This window comes from Trachurus trachurus (genome assembly GCF_905171665.1).
Source record: "Trachurus trachurus genome assembly, chromosome: 7".
Classification (NCBI taxonomy): domain Eukaryota; kingdom Metazoa; phylum Chordata; class Actinopteri; order Carangiformes; family Carangidae; genus Trachurus; species Trachurus trachurus.
Genome location: NC_139901.1, coordinates 928,924 through 947,046, shown reverse-complemented (window position 1 = coordinate 947,046; position 18,123 = coordinate 928,924). Strand labels below are relative to the sequence as shown.

The 18,123-nt window shown below is 47.9% G+C and overlaps 2 protein-coding genes across 2 annotated transcripts; both read right to left on the bottom strand.

The window, feature by feature from the left end:
• Nucleotides 1-696: 696 nt before the first annotated feature.
• Nucleotides 697-12,870, bottom strand: LOC310989100 (polycomb group protein ASXL1-like). Its single transcript, XM_083975998.1, has 9 exons — nucleotides 12,752-12,870; nucleotides 8,181-8,382; nucleotides 7,898-8,067; nucleotides 7,722-7,806; nucleotides 7,471-7,637; nucleotides 6,676-6,772; nucleotides 6,392-6,497; nucleotides 4,414-5,548; nucleotides 697-3,691 (listed from the first exon to the last, which is right to left on the bottom strand). The coding sequence occupies exons 1-9, from the start codon at nucleotides 12,836-12,838 to the stop codon at nucleotides 1,115-1,117; spliced, it is 4,626 nt and encodes a 1,541-aa protein (XP_083832124.1). The 5' UTR covers nucleotides 12,839-12,870; the 3' UTR covers nucleotides 697-1,114.
• A 633-nt stretch (nucleotides 12,871-13,503) lies between these two features.
• On the bottom strand, nucleotides 13,504-17,045 carry LOC310989134 (polycomb group protein ASXL1-like). The gene is made up of 2 exons (XM_083976048.1): nucleotides 16,708-17,045; nucleotides 13,504-13,661 (listed from the first exon to the last, which is right to left on the bottom strand). Exons 1-2 carry the CDS (start codon nucleotides 16,762-16,764, stop codon nucleotides 13,521-13,523), a joined length of 198 nt encoding a protein of 65 aa, XP_083832174.1. The 5' UTR covers nucleotides 16,765-17,045; the 3' UTR covers nucleotides 13,504-13,520.
• Nucleotides 17,046-18,123: the final 1,078 nt, after the last annotated feature.

The following is an 18,123-nucleotide window of genomic DNA, read 5'->3' as shown; positions in this document are numbered from 1 at the left end:
ATTGTGGATAAATTATTCCTTTTTAAAAGAAAAAAGAAAACACTGGCTGACTAAGGAACTGCTTTTAACCAAGCAGCATGTGTGTGTGTTTGGAGGACATTTTACAAATTCAGCTTTGACTATAACAAATACTCTGACATTGGAGCTGTCAGTGTTGCCATGGTAACACAGGTCTTAGAACTGAGTTAGCCTGTGGATAAGGTTTCTGGCTTTCAGTGAGTCAGTCTGTATTTTGGTGAAACAGTGTCAACCTCCAATAGATTTCTCTCTTCTCACAACTTGGAAGAAGATAAGAAATCTGTTTGTGAAAGCAGCTCCAGAAGCTCTGACGGTCTGCATCCGTTTCCTCATGGAGGATCAGAGGAAGACCACAGAAATTAAACACTACTGGGATAATAATGTTAAACCACTGGTAGTTGGTGTGTTAGCTGCTTCAGTATCAACAATGGTGATGGTGGCCCTTGTGTTACATGGTACTGGACCAAAGTGGACTGTGATGTTGATGTGATGGTCAGGTGTCTGGGAGGAGGGGGAGGAGGGGAGGAGTTAGTGTCAGGTATTAATGATTCAAAAAGCCTTTGAGCGCTCACTGATCATTTTATTTTCAGACTGGAGCTGAAGTGTAACCAAGTCAAACACAAACCAGTCAAACAAACTCATTTACTCATTTTAATGGTTAAAAAAATACTTCTTTGCGCAAAGAGACAACAAGTCCCCATCTGCCCAGGAGAGCAGACAGGGACCAAAACAAACATGGCCACCGAGTGATGAGAGGTGGAGCAAGATAAGATGAGGTAAATGTTTTTGAGGAGAGAAAACAAAAAAAAAGGCACAATCTACAATCAATCATGCCCCAAATTCACAATAACAATAATAATAATAATAATAACAATAATAACAATAACAATATATCAGTACAACTAAAAAAACTGCAACAACAAAAAATACAGACCAGTTATATAATACAAGGCAAGTCCTGCCTGTCAGGCTCCTCCTGTGAGCTCCACTCCCATCAGGCATCTGTACACGGAGCCCCCCCAAGTCCTCCTGCTGATCCTGTACATACACTCACACACTCACGCACGCACACACACACACACACAAGTTCACCATGCTATCTGACCACCAGACATGATACGCAGAGTTTGGAGGGCCCGATGCAGTCGTCATGGCAGAAGGCACCGCAGCCTTGGCACATGATCATGGCTTTGAGGCGGCACGAGCACTTGAGCGCCACCTCCTCCGTCGTCCCGTCGGTGAAGGCCTGGATGCTGAGGGTGGTCTGGCCGGGGGCCAGGTGGGGGTGCAGCTGGAGCACGCCGTCCACGCTCCGCGAGAAGCCGCCATTGTCCATCACCGACACGTTGGCCGTGTAGCTCACGGCGCCGCAGCCCCCGCCCTGCTTGGGCAGCTTCCCGTACAGCTGGAAGGGAAGGGAGGAGGGGGAGGGAGAGGAGGAGGTGGAGGGGGGGCCGGAGGAGTAGGGAGCCTTGATGTGCTCCTTTTTTGCCATCCTGGCTAAAGTCATCTCCATGTTGAGGAGCCCCTCCATGGCCCCCCCACTCAGGTAGCTGTCTACTGAGCTCACAGGCTCCTTTTTGGTAACGCTCATGGGCATGATGTGGGAGGATTTGGTGAGAGCCTGGCAGGAGGGGCGCGCCGCCACTTCATTCTTTATGGTGAGTGAGATCTGCTGTTGGTGGGTGTGGGAGAACTGAGACTGGGGGGCGCGCCAGTTGATCTTAATAGTGGGCAACACCTCCGTGGGACAGGTGTCTGCGTGGGGAGGAGACGGGCCGTGGGGCATGGTCCGATGGGCCGGCTGGGGCCGATCCGGAGTGGCCCCGGGTGAAGGCTGGGGGCCACGGGACTCTTTGATCACGGCGGACTCCACGGACGTCTGAGAGCCGAGGTCGGCCTTACTCCTGGAGGACAGCGAGCTGGTGGAGGAGGAGGGGGGCAGGGAGGTGATGACGGGCACGGCCCCGGGGTGCTGCTGGGCCTGGTACTGTGGCACGGCCGGCGCCTCCATCAGACAGGAGGCCGGGCGGCCGCTCGGAGACTTGGTGTGGATCTGAGAGGCCGGATTCAGTTCTGGACTAGGAGACTGGGCCGGAGCCTCGGGCCTGTGGCAGGGTCCCGGGGTCCTGGCAGGCTGTGGTCTGGGGTGGGGTCCTGGCAGTCGGCTGATCTCCAGCCTGCTGGCAGAGTGTGAGGGGAGAACCTTCTCCAGCGACAGGCTGCCCTGCAGCAGCTGGGTCACTAGAGGGTTGTTGGCCTCCACACTGGACACGGGTCTGGCAGAGCCGGCCAGTCTCTTGGAGCCGGCCGAGGCCTTCGAGCCTCCACGACACTCGTCCTCAGCAGAGCCCTGTCTGGAGGCTGGACCGTCCTCTACAGGCTCCGTTTTGACCCCGTCGTGGGCGTCCTTCAGCCCCTGTGTGTGAGGTGTGGGGTGAAACTGGTGGTCCAGAGGATGGGGGCGGCTCTGCAGACTGTTGGGGAAGCAAGGCTGGATGACGGTCTGACCTTGGCGGCTGGACACGTGGGCCTGGATGACCGGCTGCTGGTTCTGAGGAGAAGGGCTGCAGATGACCAGCTGGCTGTTTCTCTTGGCGCTCAGGGGGGGGCCCCAGTCCCGGTCCGGCTGCTGCTGCTCGTCATCCTGGCTCTCGTTCTCGCAGTCTGAGGCGGTTTCCGTGGAGTCGCTGTGGGTCCCTCCCTCGTCATCTTTGTCTGCTCCAGAAGGGCCCCGGTGGTGAGGAGAGGCTGCGGCCGGGTGCCGTCTGTCTGTGGAGTGATAGCGTGTCTCCTGAGGCTCCACGTGGTGGGAGCCGTGCTGGATGACGCCTCCTTGTCCCACCTCCTTACCTGCTTCCTTGGAGCTAGCCAGCGTCTGAATAACGTCCACACCCTGAGCCCCAAACCTGGGGAGGGAATCAGGGATGGAGGTCAGAGCCAGTGAGGGTTTTTTACAGCCCTGGTCTGCCCTCTCTGAGGGGGCGGCCACAGACTCTGGGACCTGGTCCTGCCTGGTGGGCTGGGGGGCCACAGACTCAGCTGCAGCGTCAGGCTCTGGCGAGTCGGTGAGCTTGTCAGTGGGACCATGGGAGGGGCTCTGGACACCGCTTGATGTTGTCTCTAGTTCCTCTCCAGACTCTGGCCGCCCCGATGCCTCCTCTTGACGGGGGTTGGGGGTCTCCGAGGAGACAGAAGTTGAGGTAGTGGACAGGGAGGGGGAGGGCTGAGGCGTGGGGTCTACACTGAGAAGCAGTAGTTGTGTTCCAGACGAATTAGCGCTTGAAGGCGATCCCTGCTCCTCCATCCCACCATCCCCCCTGCTGCTTCCTCCTCCTCCTCCTCCTCCTCCTCCTCCTCCTCCTCCTCCTCCTCCGGGCTCGATAGGTCCTGGATGTTCTCGTGCTCTTCTTCCACTGCTGCTATCCGGTAGCCCAGCAGCAGGCCGCAGCCGGCCCCCGCTCGGCCCCGGCCCGTCGCCAGAGGCTGCAACAGCAGCAGCGGCCTCGCGCTGGGCCCGGGCTTGCTGGGCGCGGGCTTTGATGTCGGCCAAGGTGCGTGCGCCCCCCGTCCCCGACCGCCGCGAGCCCTCCCCGGGCGGCACGATGCGGGGGCAGATCTGGTAGGTGGGGTGGCCCTTGACCCAGGGAGGTTTGATTCTGGACAGTTGAATCTGAGACAGAGACAAAGGAACAGTGAAAAAACGTTGATGTTATTGGGATTAGTTAAAGGGATAGTTTAACATTTTGCCAAATTTGCCTATTGCCACAATCCCTAGTCATAGCAGTAGGTTAATTACCTTTAATTGTTGGTGCAAGCTGTTTTTAGAACGGCGGAGCAGAGACGTGAGCTGCTCAGCTAAAGCTACGGAGGCTAATGGTATTTCCACGATTAGATCGGCGGGGCAGAGATGTGAGCTCTGCATGGCGTGCGTTATTTCTGGGTTTCCCTCATAAAACTAAATACACAATCCAACAACTCCAAAACACTCTGGTGGACAAGTTGTGACCTGCACATTCACCACGCTATGACGTATAATTATGTAACATTACAACACATGAAGCAAATACTCTGAACTACTTTTCGCTTTTTCACTCTGCTGAGAAGCCGTGTCTGGGATGTAGTTCCCGCTAAGCATTTGCCTCAAAACAACTCTGTCTTGTAACGTTCCATTATTATCTCATAGCGTGGTGAATGTGCAGGTCAGGTATAGGTCAGGTATTTGATGAGTTTGATGATGCCCCGCCGATCTAAAAACAGCTTGCACCGACCATTAAAGGTAATACCTTTATTACCTACTCCTAAAACTATAGGGATTATGGCGATAGGAGAATTTGCCAAAATGTTGAAATATCCCTTTAATGGTCTGTGCAGGTTAGTGCAGTGCAGTCTTACCCTGATTGGCGGCACCTTGGGCTCTTCTGTTGTCGGCTGCGGCTTCTCCGAACGGACACTGTCAATTGTGGTACGAAAGGACTGACGGTCGTCGAGCCGCGGCCTCTTTTCTGAGAAGCTGGAGAAGGCCTGAGTCTCCTCTGGCCTCCTCTTCTGCTCCTTGAGCTGGGCGCTGGGGGCGGGGGTGCTGGCTGGGCTGGCTGAGGGGCTGCTCTCGCGGCTGCTGGTGGCGGTGCCTCCAGTGACGGACGTGACCACGGAGGCCGTGTCATCCAGGGGATCGGCCGCCACCGCCGCACTGGAGGATGCTGAGGATGAGGAAGATGAGTCCAGGCCGGCGGCAAACGATCCATGTCTATCAGAGGGCGAGGAAGGTGAGGAGGCAGGTGAAGAGGCAGATGAGACAGAGGAGGAGGAGGATGATGAAGGTGAGGAGGTGGAGGTGAGGACAGGTGCAGCCTCCTCTGGGAGCAGGCGAGCTGTGACCTCGGGCTCTTCGTTCGCACTGGTGGAAGCTGGACTGGGACTGGGACTGGGGGTGGGGGTGGGGGTGGGGGTTGGAGTCGGGGTAGGAGTGGGGGTTGGAGTGGGAGTGGGAGTAGGAGTAGGAGTGCGAGTGGGAGTAGGAGTGGGAGTGGGAGTAGGAGGGGAGGCTGGTAACGTGAGTGGCTCTGGGTCTGGAGAGTCCTTGGGCTCCATGGAGGCGCTCTCAGCTGGGAGCTCCACGCCACACTCAGCCTGCAGCACCACCTCGCCTTGGACCACCGTATCGTCCGACTCAGGAGAGCCCACAGAGACCGCCGAGACGTCGGCGGCGGTGCCGGCCTCGGCCTCGGCCGCCTCCGCCTCCGCAGCTGCCTCCGCAGCCGCCTCTGCAGCCGCCTCCGCAGCCGCCTCCGCAGCCTGCAGGGCCGCAGCCGGGGCCGGGGCCTTGCAGAGGGTCCTACGGGCCCTGCGCCTGAGGTCGGCACGCGTGCGTCTCCTCATCCTGCCGTCCCTCCTCCGCCGGCCCACGCTGCGTCTCTTGGGGGTTCCGTTGGCCACCACTGCCACGTCACTGTCGAGCACACTGGCTCCAACTTCACTGGCTTCGCTCATGGTGAGCTTCAGAGACTCCTCTCGTGTCAGACCGGACCTGCACACACACAACCTCAGTTCAACACATGGTGGAGATAGAGACAACAGAAAGGCTGACACTTTTGCTGTGGTATAATACAGTGTGCTCAGTAGGTGGGTGTGTAGGAATACAGTAGCTGAACTAGCCTCGCGTCACCAGGCTCTTGATACAGAGAGAAAAGCCTGGTTTCCGTTCACTCTGAATTTGTCTGGATTCTGGTTCCGGTCTCGAGAGCGGATCCAGAATTTACCAAATTCACCAAAGTAAAAGTGTTCACCAAAATAAAACTTTAAATTCTGGCGCACCATTGATTTCTGTCTCTGGTTTTGAAACATTTTATTCATTTAAGCATGCTAGATGGCGAGCATCACACATTTATCTCTCTTCCGCCCCACCGCCCCAAACTTTAGCGAAAATATGCATTTACAAACTACAGGTATAATGCGCAAAACTAGGATCAATTGCCTATTGCGCATCCATCGAATTCCGCATCCTGTCTCTCTCGCCCTGGTTCTGGTTGCTTACCAAAACTACTAAGCTGAGCATAAAAAAAAAGTAGTGCTGTTTTCATGGGAAGATTAAAGGGATAGTTCAACATTTTGGCAAATTCTCTGTTTTAAGAACCTACTGCTATGACTATAGGGATTATGGCAATAGGAGAATTTGCCAAAATGTTGAACTATCCCTTTAAAGGCTGAGAATAATCTATATAAAAACATTTTTGGTGCATCTCTGCTGGTCAGCTCTCAAAACTGGGAGCACACTGATCAGACTCTACCGCTGCTAACATAACCAACTATGTCAAAAAAGCCGAACTATCCATTTGACAAAGTTCAGATATGGATAAATGTCTGTTCTTACTTTTGCCCGTGGTATTCTTCAAAAAACTTTTCCTTCCAGGCCTCCACTTTCTTCTCTTTCTCCATCTCCTGTCGAAAACGCACCTGCATCTCGTGGGTGAACTCACCTGCACATATCAAACACATGAGAAGGTTAAAGAAAGAGGCTCAACAAGCCGGAGGAACATCATCTAAAACTGTGTTATTTCCAGTGTTTCCAGTGCATTTGCTGGGGCTGTTTCATTGAACATTGATCACTTTTTGCTTCACTACTTCCTTCATTCAGAGATCTCAGTAAATCTTTACCTTCAGCCAGCCTCTCTTTCCAGCTCTGCGAGGCGTGGGTGAAGAACTCATTGTTGAGAGCCGAGCTGCTCAGTCTGGCCATCCCATCAGGTCCAATCTGCACAGAGAGATCATGATGTACAAACAGCAGGAGAACAGTCAACACATCTGCTTCACATGATTGTAGAGAACAGAACAAGGTCTGTATTTCCTGACGTTTAGCTAAGCATCAAATTTCATTCATGAAAAATATAAAGGATACATTTTTTATTTTAAAATTACCTATTCTATTTACTCAACTTTATTGTTCAAATTTGTATCTCTTCATTCTGGTTGAGCTCAATACCCGTCAGCTTCAAATGGAGTTTGTTTGGTATGCTTTGCCTATTATTATGACCGTGTATGCGAATGTGTGTGTACATATTGTACGTACATATTATTTGTCAATGTGACTGCAAAAGCCAGATTTCCCCTTGGGGACAATGAAGTTCATCTGATCTTATCTGAACTTTTAGATGGTATATAGGAGCTGAAAAAAAAAAGAATCACTAGCACTGACCAAAATGTACAGATTGCTTCTAATGTAAAAATGTTGGGCTACAGTTTACTTAAGTGAATGTAATAGATGCAGATGTTTTCATTTCACTGTACTGTGTGTGACAAAGCAGTCATTCATTCATTCAAGTCAATGGTCCATGGTGTTGACCGTCTGAGTTGAGTTACAGTTTTTTTTTTTTTTTTTTTTTGAGTTGAGTTACAGTTGATCAGGCTGGGACATGTGAGCTGAGGAGAAACTGAGGGCAGAGAACCACACACCTGGCGGTCCACCTCTGGCAGCAGCTGCAGCAGCTGCTGCTGAGAGTGTGTAGGAAAGGCTGAGAAGGTCCGCACGTTGATGAGGGCTCTAATGTTGGTGTTGACCAGGATGGAGCCTGGTGTCTCAAAGTCTACATCCACCCCTCCTCGACTCCTCTTCATGGGACCTGCCACGGTAAAGAGTTTCAAGGTTTGAGTGGAGGTTCAGCCTGATACTGAACGTTCAGGTCTGTGACTGTGCTGTTCTTTACCTGAGGGGACGTGTTCCCCGTTCACTTTTAGAGGGGTGAGGACCACACGAGGCATCATCACTGCTTTCTTCCTCTGCCTCCCTGACTGTAACACACATAATGTGATGGACAGTTAGTGACTAATGACTGAACTTCATTAAGACAGTTACCCTTAATTCTGTAACAAAACTAAGAACCTGTCTGGAGCGGCTCAGTCTGGTCTGGGCATGTTGAGTGTGCTGGGCCTGCTGTGTGTCTGTGCGTCCCTGTTGTCCTGCTGCCCTGCTGAGGCGGGTCTGTGGCTGGGAGCTGGTGGTCTGCTGCTCTGTGGAGCAGGAGGCGCTGGATGAGCTTTCATCCACCGAGGCTTCAGATCAGGGAGAAAACACACTTAAGAGAAGCACTCAGGGGACAGAGGATAAGGCTCGTGTTCCTGATGCTATCTCTGACCAACACTCGTCACAAATTCTGCATCGTTACCATCATTGTCTCCACTGGCAGCAGCGGTGGTCTCAGTGGAGTCACAGCTCTCCTGCTCCGTGGCCTCGGACGGGCCCACGGGGACCACGGCCGAACCTGCTGTGGCGCCGCTGCTGCTAGAAGCTGAATGGGCGGTGCTACCCGCCGCTTCGGCCGCTGTCTCCGACTCTGAAGTAGTCTTTGTCCACTGGAGGGCGTTTTTCTACAGAGTGAACAGTAATGAGTTAGCGTGTACGAAAAATGTTCTCCGCATGTTCATCAGACAGTTGATGCATCAAATCCACAGCTCCACAGAAACAACCAACATAATGAGTGTGTTTGAGTGTGAGTGTGTTTAATCTACAGTGTTTTTATACCTTAGCAATTACAACCTTGTGTCTTTATGTTTTTTGATAACAAGTAGGGATGCACATTCTGAATATTTTTTTTAAACTGTTAACTGATAGGATTAAAATGCTCTGAGTGTCTGTGACTAGGCTCATGGGCGTGGTAGTGGGGCCCATGAAAATCCTGAAATTATTTTTGTGTGTGTGATGTTTTTATTTTGAATGAATTGGACCCTCCAATTAAAGGGATAGTTCACCCAAAATTCAAATTTCACTCATTATCTACTCACCCTCATGTGGACTAAGGGCTGGGAGAAGTTTCAGAGTCCTCCGTGCCTTCCGCTACAAACAAGCTTAAAACATAGACTTATTTAATTTTTTTCGGAACAATTTCTCATGTTGGGGCTTCAATACAAGAGGGACATTACAGACGAGCACTGTGGAGGTATTTGGATGTTTTTTGGTGTGTCTTTTTGGACAAAGAAAAGTGGGCCCCGTTCGCAACCGTCATATGGACATGCAGTGCTGCACGGAGCCCCGCTGTAACTCAGAGAAGGCACGGAGGACTCTGAAATTTGAATTTTGGGTGAACTATCCCTTTAATTGGTGTTGTAATTTATTTCAAATATATTGATAACATCAACTGAGAGAATGAACTCTGTGTCACAGTTCTCCCAACATATTGGACATTCTGGGGGCCCCCTCTTGAAGGCACAAAATGGTTTAGTCCGCCCATAAACAGGGGCCGGCGAAAAGTGAAACATGAGTGAGCCCAGATTGAATGACCTGGAGGCTAACTGTCCTCATGCTGACCAAAAAACAGAATCGGGGTATCGAAAAGAGACTGTTTGCCGAAAATCTGTCCCGACAGCGTTCCTGTTAGAGCCTAGATCAGGCCCAAAAAAATCAGGCACGACCCTATACTGAGCCCATGCACGTTGTGTCCAAGCCCGGCCAGACATGTTAACTGTAATTATGAGCCCGAGCCCGATTTAAACCCGACTTCTTTTTTTTTTTAATTCGTGGGCTGATAAAATTGGGCGGCGGCGCTGTCCAGGGTCCTCAGTCATGCAGCACATCTCTGCCAGCAGCTGCTGCACCCTCCACACCCCCCACTTTCCATCAAACGTGTTCAAACTTAATTCTCCTGACTTTATTTTTTTCCTTATATTCTCGAACTCCATGTTGCTCAGCTGCTGCTGCACCAGCAGACCGGTGATGTGTGCAGTCAGTGTGCGCGCGCCGCTGCTGCACGTGAAGGAGACGTGATGCTTTTTTTAAAAACTTTGTGCAACATGGCACACTTTCGTTACATATACGGTAGGCTTACTTTTCGAAAAATAAATAATTAAATAAAATATTGCTGATTATGGCCCTCTGACATGAAGAGTGTACAGGGCCCAGAATTTGGTGCTACACCACACACACACACACACACACACACACACACACACACACACACACACACACACGCAGCGCCACATCCACTGTGCTCTGGCTCAGCTGATTGGTGTTCAGATGGTTAGAAGGTTAGATCTTCACATTTTTGAAGATCTAACCTCCATCCGGGGTCTGTAGGTTGACCTACTAACCTCTGACCTGGATGATATCATCTCTGAGTGCTGTGCAGTGCAGCTTGTTTACCTGAAAATTGCTACTGCCAATACTATGGTTTGTTTCAGCGTGTTTCTGACTTGTCAGAACAAAATGAGCAGCTGGATTAAGTTCAGCTTCCACGGGCTTCCTCTCCTCAACCTGGACTCACTAAAGCTCTGGCTAGTTGCGCTTAAAAAACCAGAATGCCCAAGTGGAATGATTATTATCAGAATGAGCCGCACGGCGCTCAAAGATGACATCATCCAGGTCAGAGGTCAGTAGGTCAACCTACTGACCCCGGATGTTGATAACAGCTAACCCCGGACTCAGAGGGGAATAGCACTAGCCTATCAGAACTAAATATTGGTGAAATGAATAGTTTCATGGCAGATAATGTGTTATTTAGAGCAGTGGTTCCCAAACTTTTTTGTCTTGCGTACCCCCTGAGCCGTTTTGCCATACCACAAGTACCCCCTCCCTCATACGTGTTGATGATTCTCCAAAAGTGGTCATAACGTAACACAACTGATGAAGAAACGAAAATCATTTCAATTTCTCTCTTCAATTTGTACAAAGACATTTTGCACTATTCTCCTGCATTTTAGTTGTTTCTGACATCATATTCAATACAGCAGCAGTGCCTCTCAGCTTATTATTGCTCCATTATTTTATTTTTTATTATAATCAAAAGGACAGATGTTTTTTTTGTTTTTTTTATTAAATGAAAAGCTAACTAAGAGTTGTGCAATTCCAGCGGGCGGGGCTCCCCCCTCCCTCCTCTCTCACAACACACACACACGTGCACGCAGACAGCGGAGAAAAAGAGAGGAGACGAGAGAGGCGTGTTGCCGTTAATATCATCGTTTTAAACTCTTATGGCTAAATTCACCCTACGTGCGTCTAGTTCTGTGTAACTACTCACACTCAGGTCCAAACGCTGGACGCTGCCTGCTCTCCTCTGCTCTGCTCTGCCTGCTGTGGGGGCGCGCTGTTAATATCGATACTTTTAGAAACCAGTCATGTATCCAGATGCGCCGTTTTGCATCGATACTTTTGACAACTATACAAAGCTGTGCTACAGGTTGTTGTCTTCTGGGGGGAACTAGTTGTGGCGCACGTACCATTTCAGTAATGGGCTTATGAAGTGACTCGGAATATCAACTTCTCATCTTGGTAATAAATTAATTAATGTTTCTACGTACCCCCTGCAATGTGCTCACATACCCCTAGGGCAGGGGTGGGCAATTATTTTTTCCAGAGGGCCACACTGACTCCGATAAAGTGAGTGAAGGGCCACACGATTCAAAATCAAATTGAAACATCAAATATTTATTGCTGAATTATATATAATTATATATTATATAACTAGCCTACATATATTTGGTGGAAATTATTGCATTACAATAAATAGGCTGACAGCCCACAATCCATGTAATCGCATTTTCAACTTATATCCATCACAGATCACTGAAGAAACATGCTGTAATATGATATAAATATGGACTCGAGGCAGATTGTTTTATCAAAACTTACTGACCATAAATGACTGCACCAATTAATAATGTTCACAGACACCTGAATATTAGGCTACAATTAAGCACTCAGATCCTTTTCAGTTCTGATTCAGTGAGACTGTTCTATTTGTATGTAGATAACCTTTTATTTATGAAGAAACACAATACTCCTTTGCTGCTGCCCAACATGAAAAAAAGAGTGATTTGATTACAAGCGTAGCCATTGGTGGATGGAGGCTTCAGACGCACGTGGCTACAATCAGTCATATGGTCGATCACGTCAGAAAACCCAGCGATCTCATAAAATACTCTTTTAATCACAGTTTGCTAAACTTCAGTGTTTGGGAAATAATAATTAGGTGCCGCGATGTGGCTTTATAACCGTCAGAAGTTATGACATGGTGTGGCTGACGGAGGGTTGTGAAACACCGGCCCGGTCCCGCGGTCTCCCACTGACAGGGTCGCGGTGGTCAGAAACTCCGCTGTGGAGAAAACCTGCACCAGAGCGGCTCCTCTCTCTCCTCCGTCGGAGCTCTGGTGTCAGACAGAGAAAGAGACTGAGCAGCCGTCTGTCTTCTACCTGGAGGAGGTTTCTGTCTGTCTGCGATGTGCAGGCTCCTGTTCTAACAGGGCTGTCACTGTTTCAAACAGCTGATTAGTGCGCATCAACGTAATAAAAGTAATCGGGTCATAATAGCAGTTCGGCTCGCGCTTCGGCTCGCGAGCCGGATTGAGACGGCATGTGGGCCGTAAAATGCCCTAGGGGTACGCGTACCCCACTTTGGGAACCACTGATTTAGAGGCTGCATTCCGCTGCCCTGTAGACTCACATTATATGGATATACGCTGCTCTCGGCTGGAGATAATTTCATCAGAACAACTTGTAAGGTGTCGACACGCCCCCACGAGTTGACCACATAAGGAGCCAATTTTAAAAAAATCAACCGACAGTATTGATCGGTCAAGGTTTTTGTTATCGGTTAATCGTGTGCATCCCCAATACCAAAACAACTATATTTGTCTCTGTAACCTCTCAATAGCATCTTAAAAAATGTGTTTTTGTGTGGAAATGTTCTTCTGACCACACTGACGTTAGTTACATGAGCTCAGGCCGGTGAGTGTGGGTGGTCCTCACCTTCAGGGTAAACAGGCTCATCCGTCCAGGCAGCTTGAAGAAGATGCTGTTCTTGACTCGGTCTCCTCTCACCTGGGAGTGCAGCATGGTGACCAGGCAGGCCAAGGGAGCCGTCCCACTGCACAAACACATACAGGTTTACAACTCATCTGATTACACAGATTTCCTCACTACACCTGTACACTGACATGACTCCACTCCTGACTCTATCAGGTTATTTTGGGAAATGTCATAAATCAATCAGCAGGATCATTGGATGACAATATTAGAATTTAGTACTATGTTACTGTCAGTTTCAGTGAAGTGGTCATGTATTGATGTGATTTGGTTTCTGGTGAAGAGCTGATGACAATGAAAAGCGGAAAATCTTTTGGAGAAGGAATTTAAGAAGTAATATGGTGTATGGGTGTATTTGTGTTTTTTGGAGGGGGCATAAAATGACCAGACCATCAATTATTCCTGCCTCCATACAACATAGAATAATAAAAACTGGTTAAATCCATCTGTATTTACCGAAATACTGCAAACACATTGACACTCAACTAGGACGATATAAAGAGAGATGGCACTGGATTGTAACAAGTGTGAGAACCTACCTTCTGTTGGTCAACATGGGTCGAGAGGTCCAGATGTAGTAGAGGGGGAAAAAACCAAAAAACCCTGAGTTAGAACCAGTCTGGCATGGTCTACTGATGTGTGTGACCACTACAAATACTGGATAGAAAAGTAAAAGTATGACAGATCATCTCTTCTAGCATGGGAACAAATGTTAGCATGTACAACAACACAATGTGGAACAATATTGTGTGTATGTGCATGTGTGTGACCTCATTTCTTTCAGTCCCTTGGTCTGGATGACATGGAGGATTTGTTTGGGAGTCATGGGAGCATCAGAGAAGTTCTCCAACACCTGAAAAACATTCACACTTTTTTTTAGCCAGACATAGTTGAGACACACACACACACACACACACACACCCAGAGCTCTGCAGGAGAAACTCTTAACACAGGACGGAGCTTTAACTAGTAAACGTAAAACTAAAAATTCTCTGTACAGTTTATTTATCTTCATCAATTTTGACATATTTGAAAAAACACAACCACTCGCATTCATCATCATGTACAAATACACACACACCCACGTGTTTGTTTCTTTTTTTCCATCTTTAGACCCATAAAATATTATTCCAACAGCAAACCCATAACCCTTTAGTAAGATCGAGGCAGTCTGATACAGTTGTCCATTTATGTGGATATCTATGTAATGGAGTGGACTGGAGTGGAATGTGTTTCTAATGTTATTCTCATTGTGTTAACTTCGTTGTCATATTTTCATATGTATCTATCTATCAGAGTCTGTTGGTTTATTTGTCAGCAATTTCACAGAAAATGTCCTGCACTGGTTTTTACTGAACCAGGTGGGGGGGACGGAGAGGAACCTGTTCATCTTTAGGGCAGATCTGGATCATTTACAGTGACTTTGAATTTCTTTCTCCCGCGTCTGTGACAGTGCTGCGCTCCATCAGTCTACACTCAAGGACCCAGAATGACAAAGAGAAACAAGCTTTTAGACAATTTCACAAATCTCTCATTGACAAAAGTCGTCTTCAGTCCTCTTGAGTCTCTACAAGCTGTTATACCTGGATTTGGTCAGTTCCTCTCAGTCTTCCTGTCGGATTCTCTCAGACAGATTGACTGGAGGCCTCTGCCATCTTAGAGTCTCTCCATAGATGTTCTGGCCTTTAACTGGGACGCTCAAGGACAGTCAGACACTTGTAATCACACATGGAGAGGCTGGAACTTGTAGCTGCAGCACACACCTGAAGAGCACGTATGTTACACTTTATGTTTAGAGCTATACGGCTAATTAACTAGAAAACTCTCTTCTCTGCTAAACACCATTACCTCCCGATCCATGCACACCACCTATGTATTAAACGGCAACGTTAATTGCAACAATATTCTGGCTCAGAATTCCCAAATTAACTGCAGAGCTTAAATGGTAAATGGTAAACGGACTTGCACTTATACAGCGCTTTTCTAGTCACTTGGACCACTCAAAGCGCTTTACAATGTAATGGTCGCATTCACCCTTTCACACACATTCATATAGCACTGTTCACAGACAGGCTTTGGAAACTAATCATTCACACACATTCATACATCCGATGATACATCGGAGGGCAAGTGTGAGTTCAGTGTCTTGCCCAAGGACACTTCGACATGCGGACTGGGGGAGCTGGGAATCGAACCACCGACCTTCCGGTTAATGGACGACGCTGATGCTCTACCTCCTGAGCCACAGCCGCCTTAGACAGAGATGATGATGCTTCTGCTACTGTTCTTACTTCTGTCAAACATCCCAGGTCTGTCCTTAATGTGAAAACCCTTCAAAAACAAGCTGACAAGCTTCAGCCTGTGTAAAATGGTACATGGTCATCCCAAGGAAAACGACAGATACGAAACGATAGATACAATGTCTGGTAGTCAAGCTGGCGCTCAGTGACAATGCCCTGGTGCCACTCCAGGTGGGCAGTAAATAACATGCCTGCAAAGAGACACTGGATCCTTTATGGAGCCGAACTGTATGTAAGAAGAGACTTCCACTTTCTGAGGAAGACTACCTAAGGTATGTCACAGTGGCCGCTGGCTTCTTGGCTTCCTCCCTGACCCGGGTCATTTTTTTCCTGACATCAAGTGTGAACTGTGGGACCTACAAAGAGAGATCTGAGTCTTTCAAAACTGTGCCCAGTTCAAGTTTGCAACAAATAACTTGCAAAAAAACAAAAAACAAAACAAACATCAAGCATAACTACAATGCCATTTTGATGAGCCTGTTCAGTTTCTGATGTTTAATGAATTGAGAAAAAAAAATCTAAAAAAAGACATTTAGCTCGTTTTTTGTTTGTGGCTATGGATCATTGAGTGTACGGCCCATTAACAAATTTTTCAAAAATAAATCTCCCCAGGTGTGTACAAAGTGAATGGATGACAATAAGCATTCTGGACCTGCTGATTTATGGTATTTACACAATGGTTCCCTGCTCACAGTGAATGTAGTTTTCTGTTCATTTGGAGCTCAATCAGGTTTTGGAGGTCTGGGCCTATTGAATCCATGGCCCTCACATAGAGGATAAACACTGAATACTATACCTAACAACGGTGGCTGATAATCAACTTATCTGACATGGCATCTTTGTGATAAAATATATCTTCATGTGCAGACTGTTTTTCGTTTGCTTTGCTTTGATTATTTTCCCAATTACCAAAGCTGCTCGGTTTTCGGCCGAGCCAGACTTCGTGTAACTCGCCCTCTTTCTTTTACCATTTGGTACCAATGTAGGTTCACAAGACAGCTGAGTTAGTGCTTTACGTTAGCCCCTTAGCTTTGTTAACATTAGCCTGCATTTTAGTCAACAACGTTAGCTAGCTAATACTACGTCAAGTTAGGCGTGTAAAAACGGCATAGATTTGACAAGGACACATTTTCTTAGTGGTTGGTTCACATAAAGTGCAGACATTTGTTGTGGAGCCTGTATATACCTTAGGTTAGTCGGCTTGCTCAAATGATAATTAGCGTAGCAGTAGCTAGTTTGCTGCATAGCAAACAAAGAGCTCAAACAGCAGAGGCAGGCGTTAGCGTGCTAACCAGCGTTTGCATCCTGCGTTGCACTGCGTAGCTTTTTTTTTTATTTTATTTTTTACGTTAGCACCCTGAAAGACACGCAGTAAATGTAAAATGTGACCTCCCAGTAACATTTACACAGCGAGTGTGGTGTCCAGGTTAGCACTGCTATGTTAGTAACGTTAGCTAGCTGTATTTAACGCTACAGCAGAGCAGTGTGTGGTCGTGAGGAGAATGTTCAAACACAACAACACATCTGGACCCATCGCTTCACATGTATTCATACAAAACCAACACGCAGCTGCTTGAATGCGCAAAATAGAGTATTTACCATGCGAGCTGCCTCAGCCCAGGTCCGCTCCTTCTTTCTCTTTTGTTTGTCCTTCATTTCCTCTGCACTGGTGTCTGCGGCTAGCCTGCTGAGAGTCTACAAAGCAAACCTCAATACGATGGCGGTTTAGCTGCTTAGCAAAATGGCTAACTACGTTCTAGGTTAACTATGCAGACCCGAGACAAGACGGTCCACTTAGCTCGGAAACGACGCTGTTACGTTGACTGTTCGCCTCAGATGGTTCCTCTCTACTGTGTCCAGTGCTTTGTCTAAACGAGCTGAACACACATCGCCTCTCAGCAGCGGAGCAGCGGCAGCAGTGTGAGTGCAGGACTGGCTGACTGGCTGGCCGTGGTGCAACTGCAGAACAAGCCTCTCTGGAATGCAACAACCAGGTCAAAGGTCAAACAGTCCGCATACAAACACCTTCCTCGCCCGCCTTTTGTGTGTGTTGTTTATGTATACTGTGTGTGTGTGTGTGTGTGTGTGTGTGTGTGTGTGTGTGTGTGTGTGTGTGTGTGTGTGTGTGTGTGTGTGTGTGTGTGTGTGTGTGTGTGTGTGTGTGTGTATAGTATATATAAAATGAGTGTGAGGGTCCTGTATGTGAAGACCAGACTGGTGGAAATATATGGATACATCGATACATAAATCATGGATGTATTAAATAAGCTAAATATATACATGGACATATAACTAGATAGATAGAAAAGGGGCGGGGTTACGTTACGTTGTGAGAGAGAAAGAGAGAGAAAAGAGGAGTGACCGTAGCCCTTGCAGAGAGAAGTCCTGTCAGCGGAGGTCCAAAATGCTTCATCGTCACGTGATGTATGTAGGCTAGACATCGCATCGTTCCCGGAAGTTCATAGCGGGCAATTTGAAAACGTAAATATAGAGACAAAACTGCAGTCACTGTCAATGTAAAGTAGTTAAATTGCATTAATTTACGTGTAGCGCGCGGACACGTGTAGGCAGTCACATCAGTACATCACATTTTAAGGTAGAATTCTGTGCCATTTGAGGACATACAGGCAAACAACATGACACAGGGAGAACAGCTTCTCTCTCCCATGTATAACGAGGGTTTCATGGAAGTGACAATAAAACTGAATTGAATTGAATGTTTCATTATAGCTTGTGTTACAAACTTTATATGGTTTGAGAGCATGATGGTGATGGCGAGAACAATATTTAGACTTTCCCTAGACTTAATTTTCTACCATCTCTTCAATTCATAGTTTCAGTAATCCTATGGGTGAGGACGGGGTCATCCTTATGTTCCCTGACCCTTTTTCTAAATAAAAAAAAAAAAAAAAAAAAGGGTTCCCGCTGTTCCCTGTATGTGACCTATGTTTCCCACTTTCTCCCAAAAGGGAACATGCAATTTTTGGTCCCATACCTGGAAGTGGAGTTGTGACT

Excerpts from the sequence above, each read along its gene's own strand:
- LOC310989100 (XM_083975998.1), bottom strand. The coding sequence starts at position 12,838 with ATGCTGCACTCCCAGGTGAGAGGAGACCGAGTCAAGAACAGCATCTTC. Across the intron at positions 8,383-12,751 it reads TGAGCCTGTTTACCCTGAAG|AAAAACGCCCTCCAGTGGAC; the intron begins GTGAGGACCACC and ends TTCACTCTGTAG. Across the intron at positions 3,692-4,413 it reads CCAAGGTGCCGCCAATCAGG|ATTCAACTGTCCAGAATCAA; the intron begins GTAAGACTGCAC and ends TCTCTGTCTCAG.
- LOC310989134 (XM_083976048.1), bottom strand. The coding sequence starts at position 16,764 with ATGAAGGACAAACAAAAGAGAAAGAAGGAGCGGACCTGGGCTGAGGCA. Across the intron at positions 13,662-16,707 it reads GGGCTGAGGCAGCTCGCATG|GTGTTGGAGAACTTCTCTGA; the intron begins GTAAATACTCTA and ends AATGTTTTTCAG.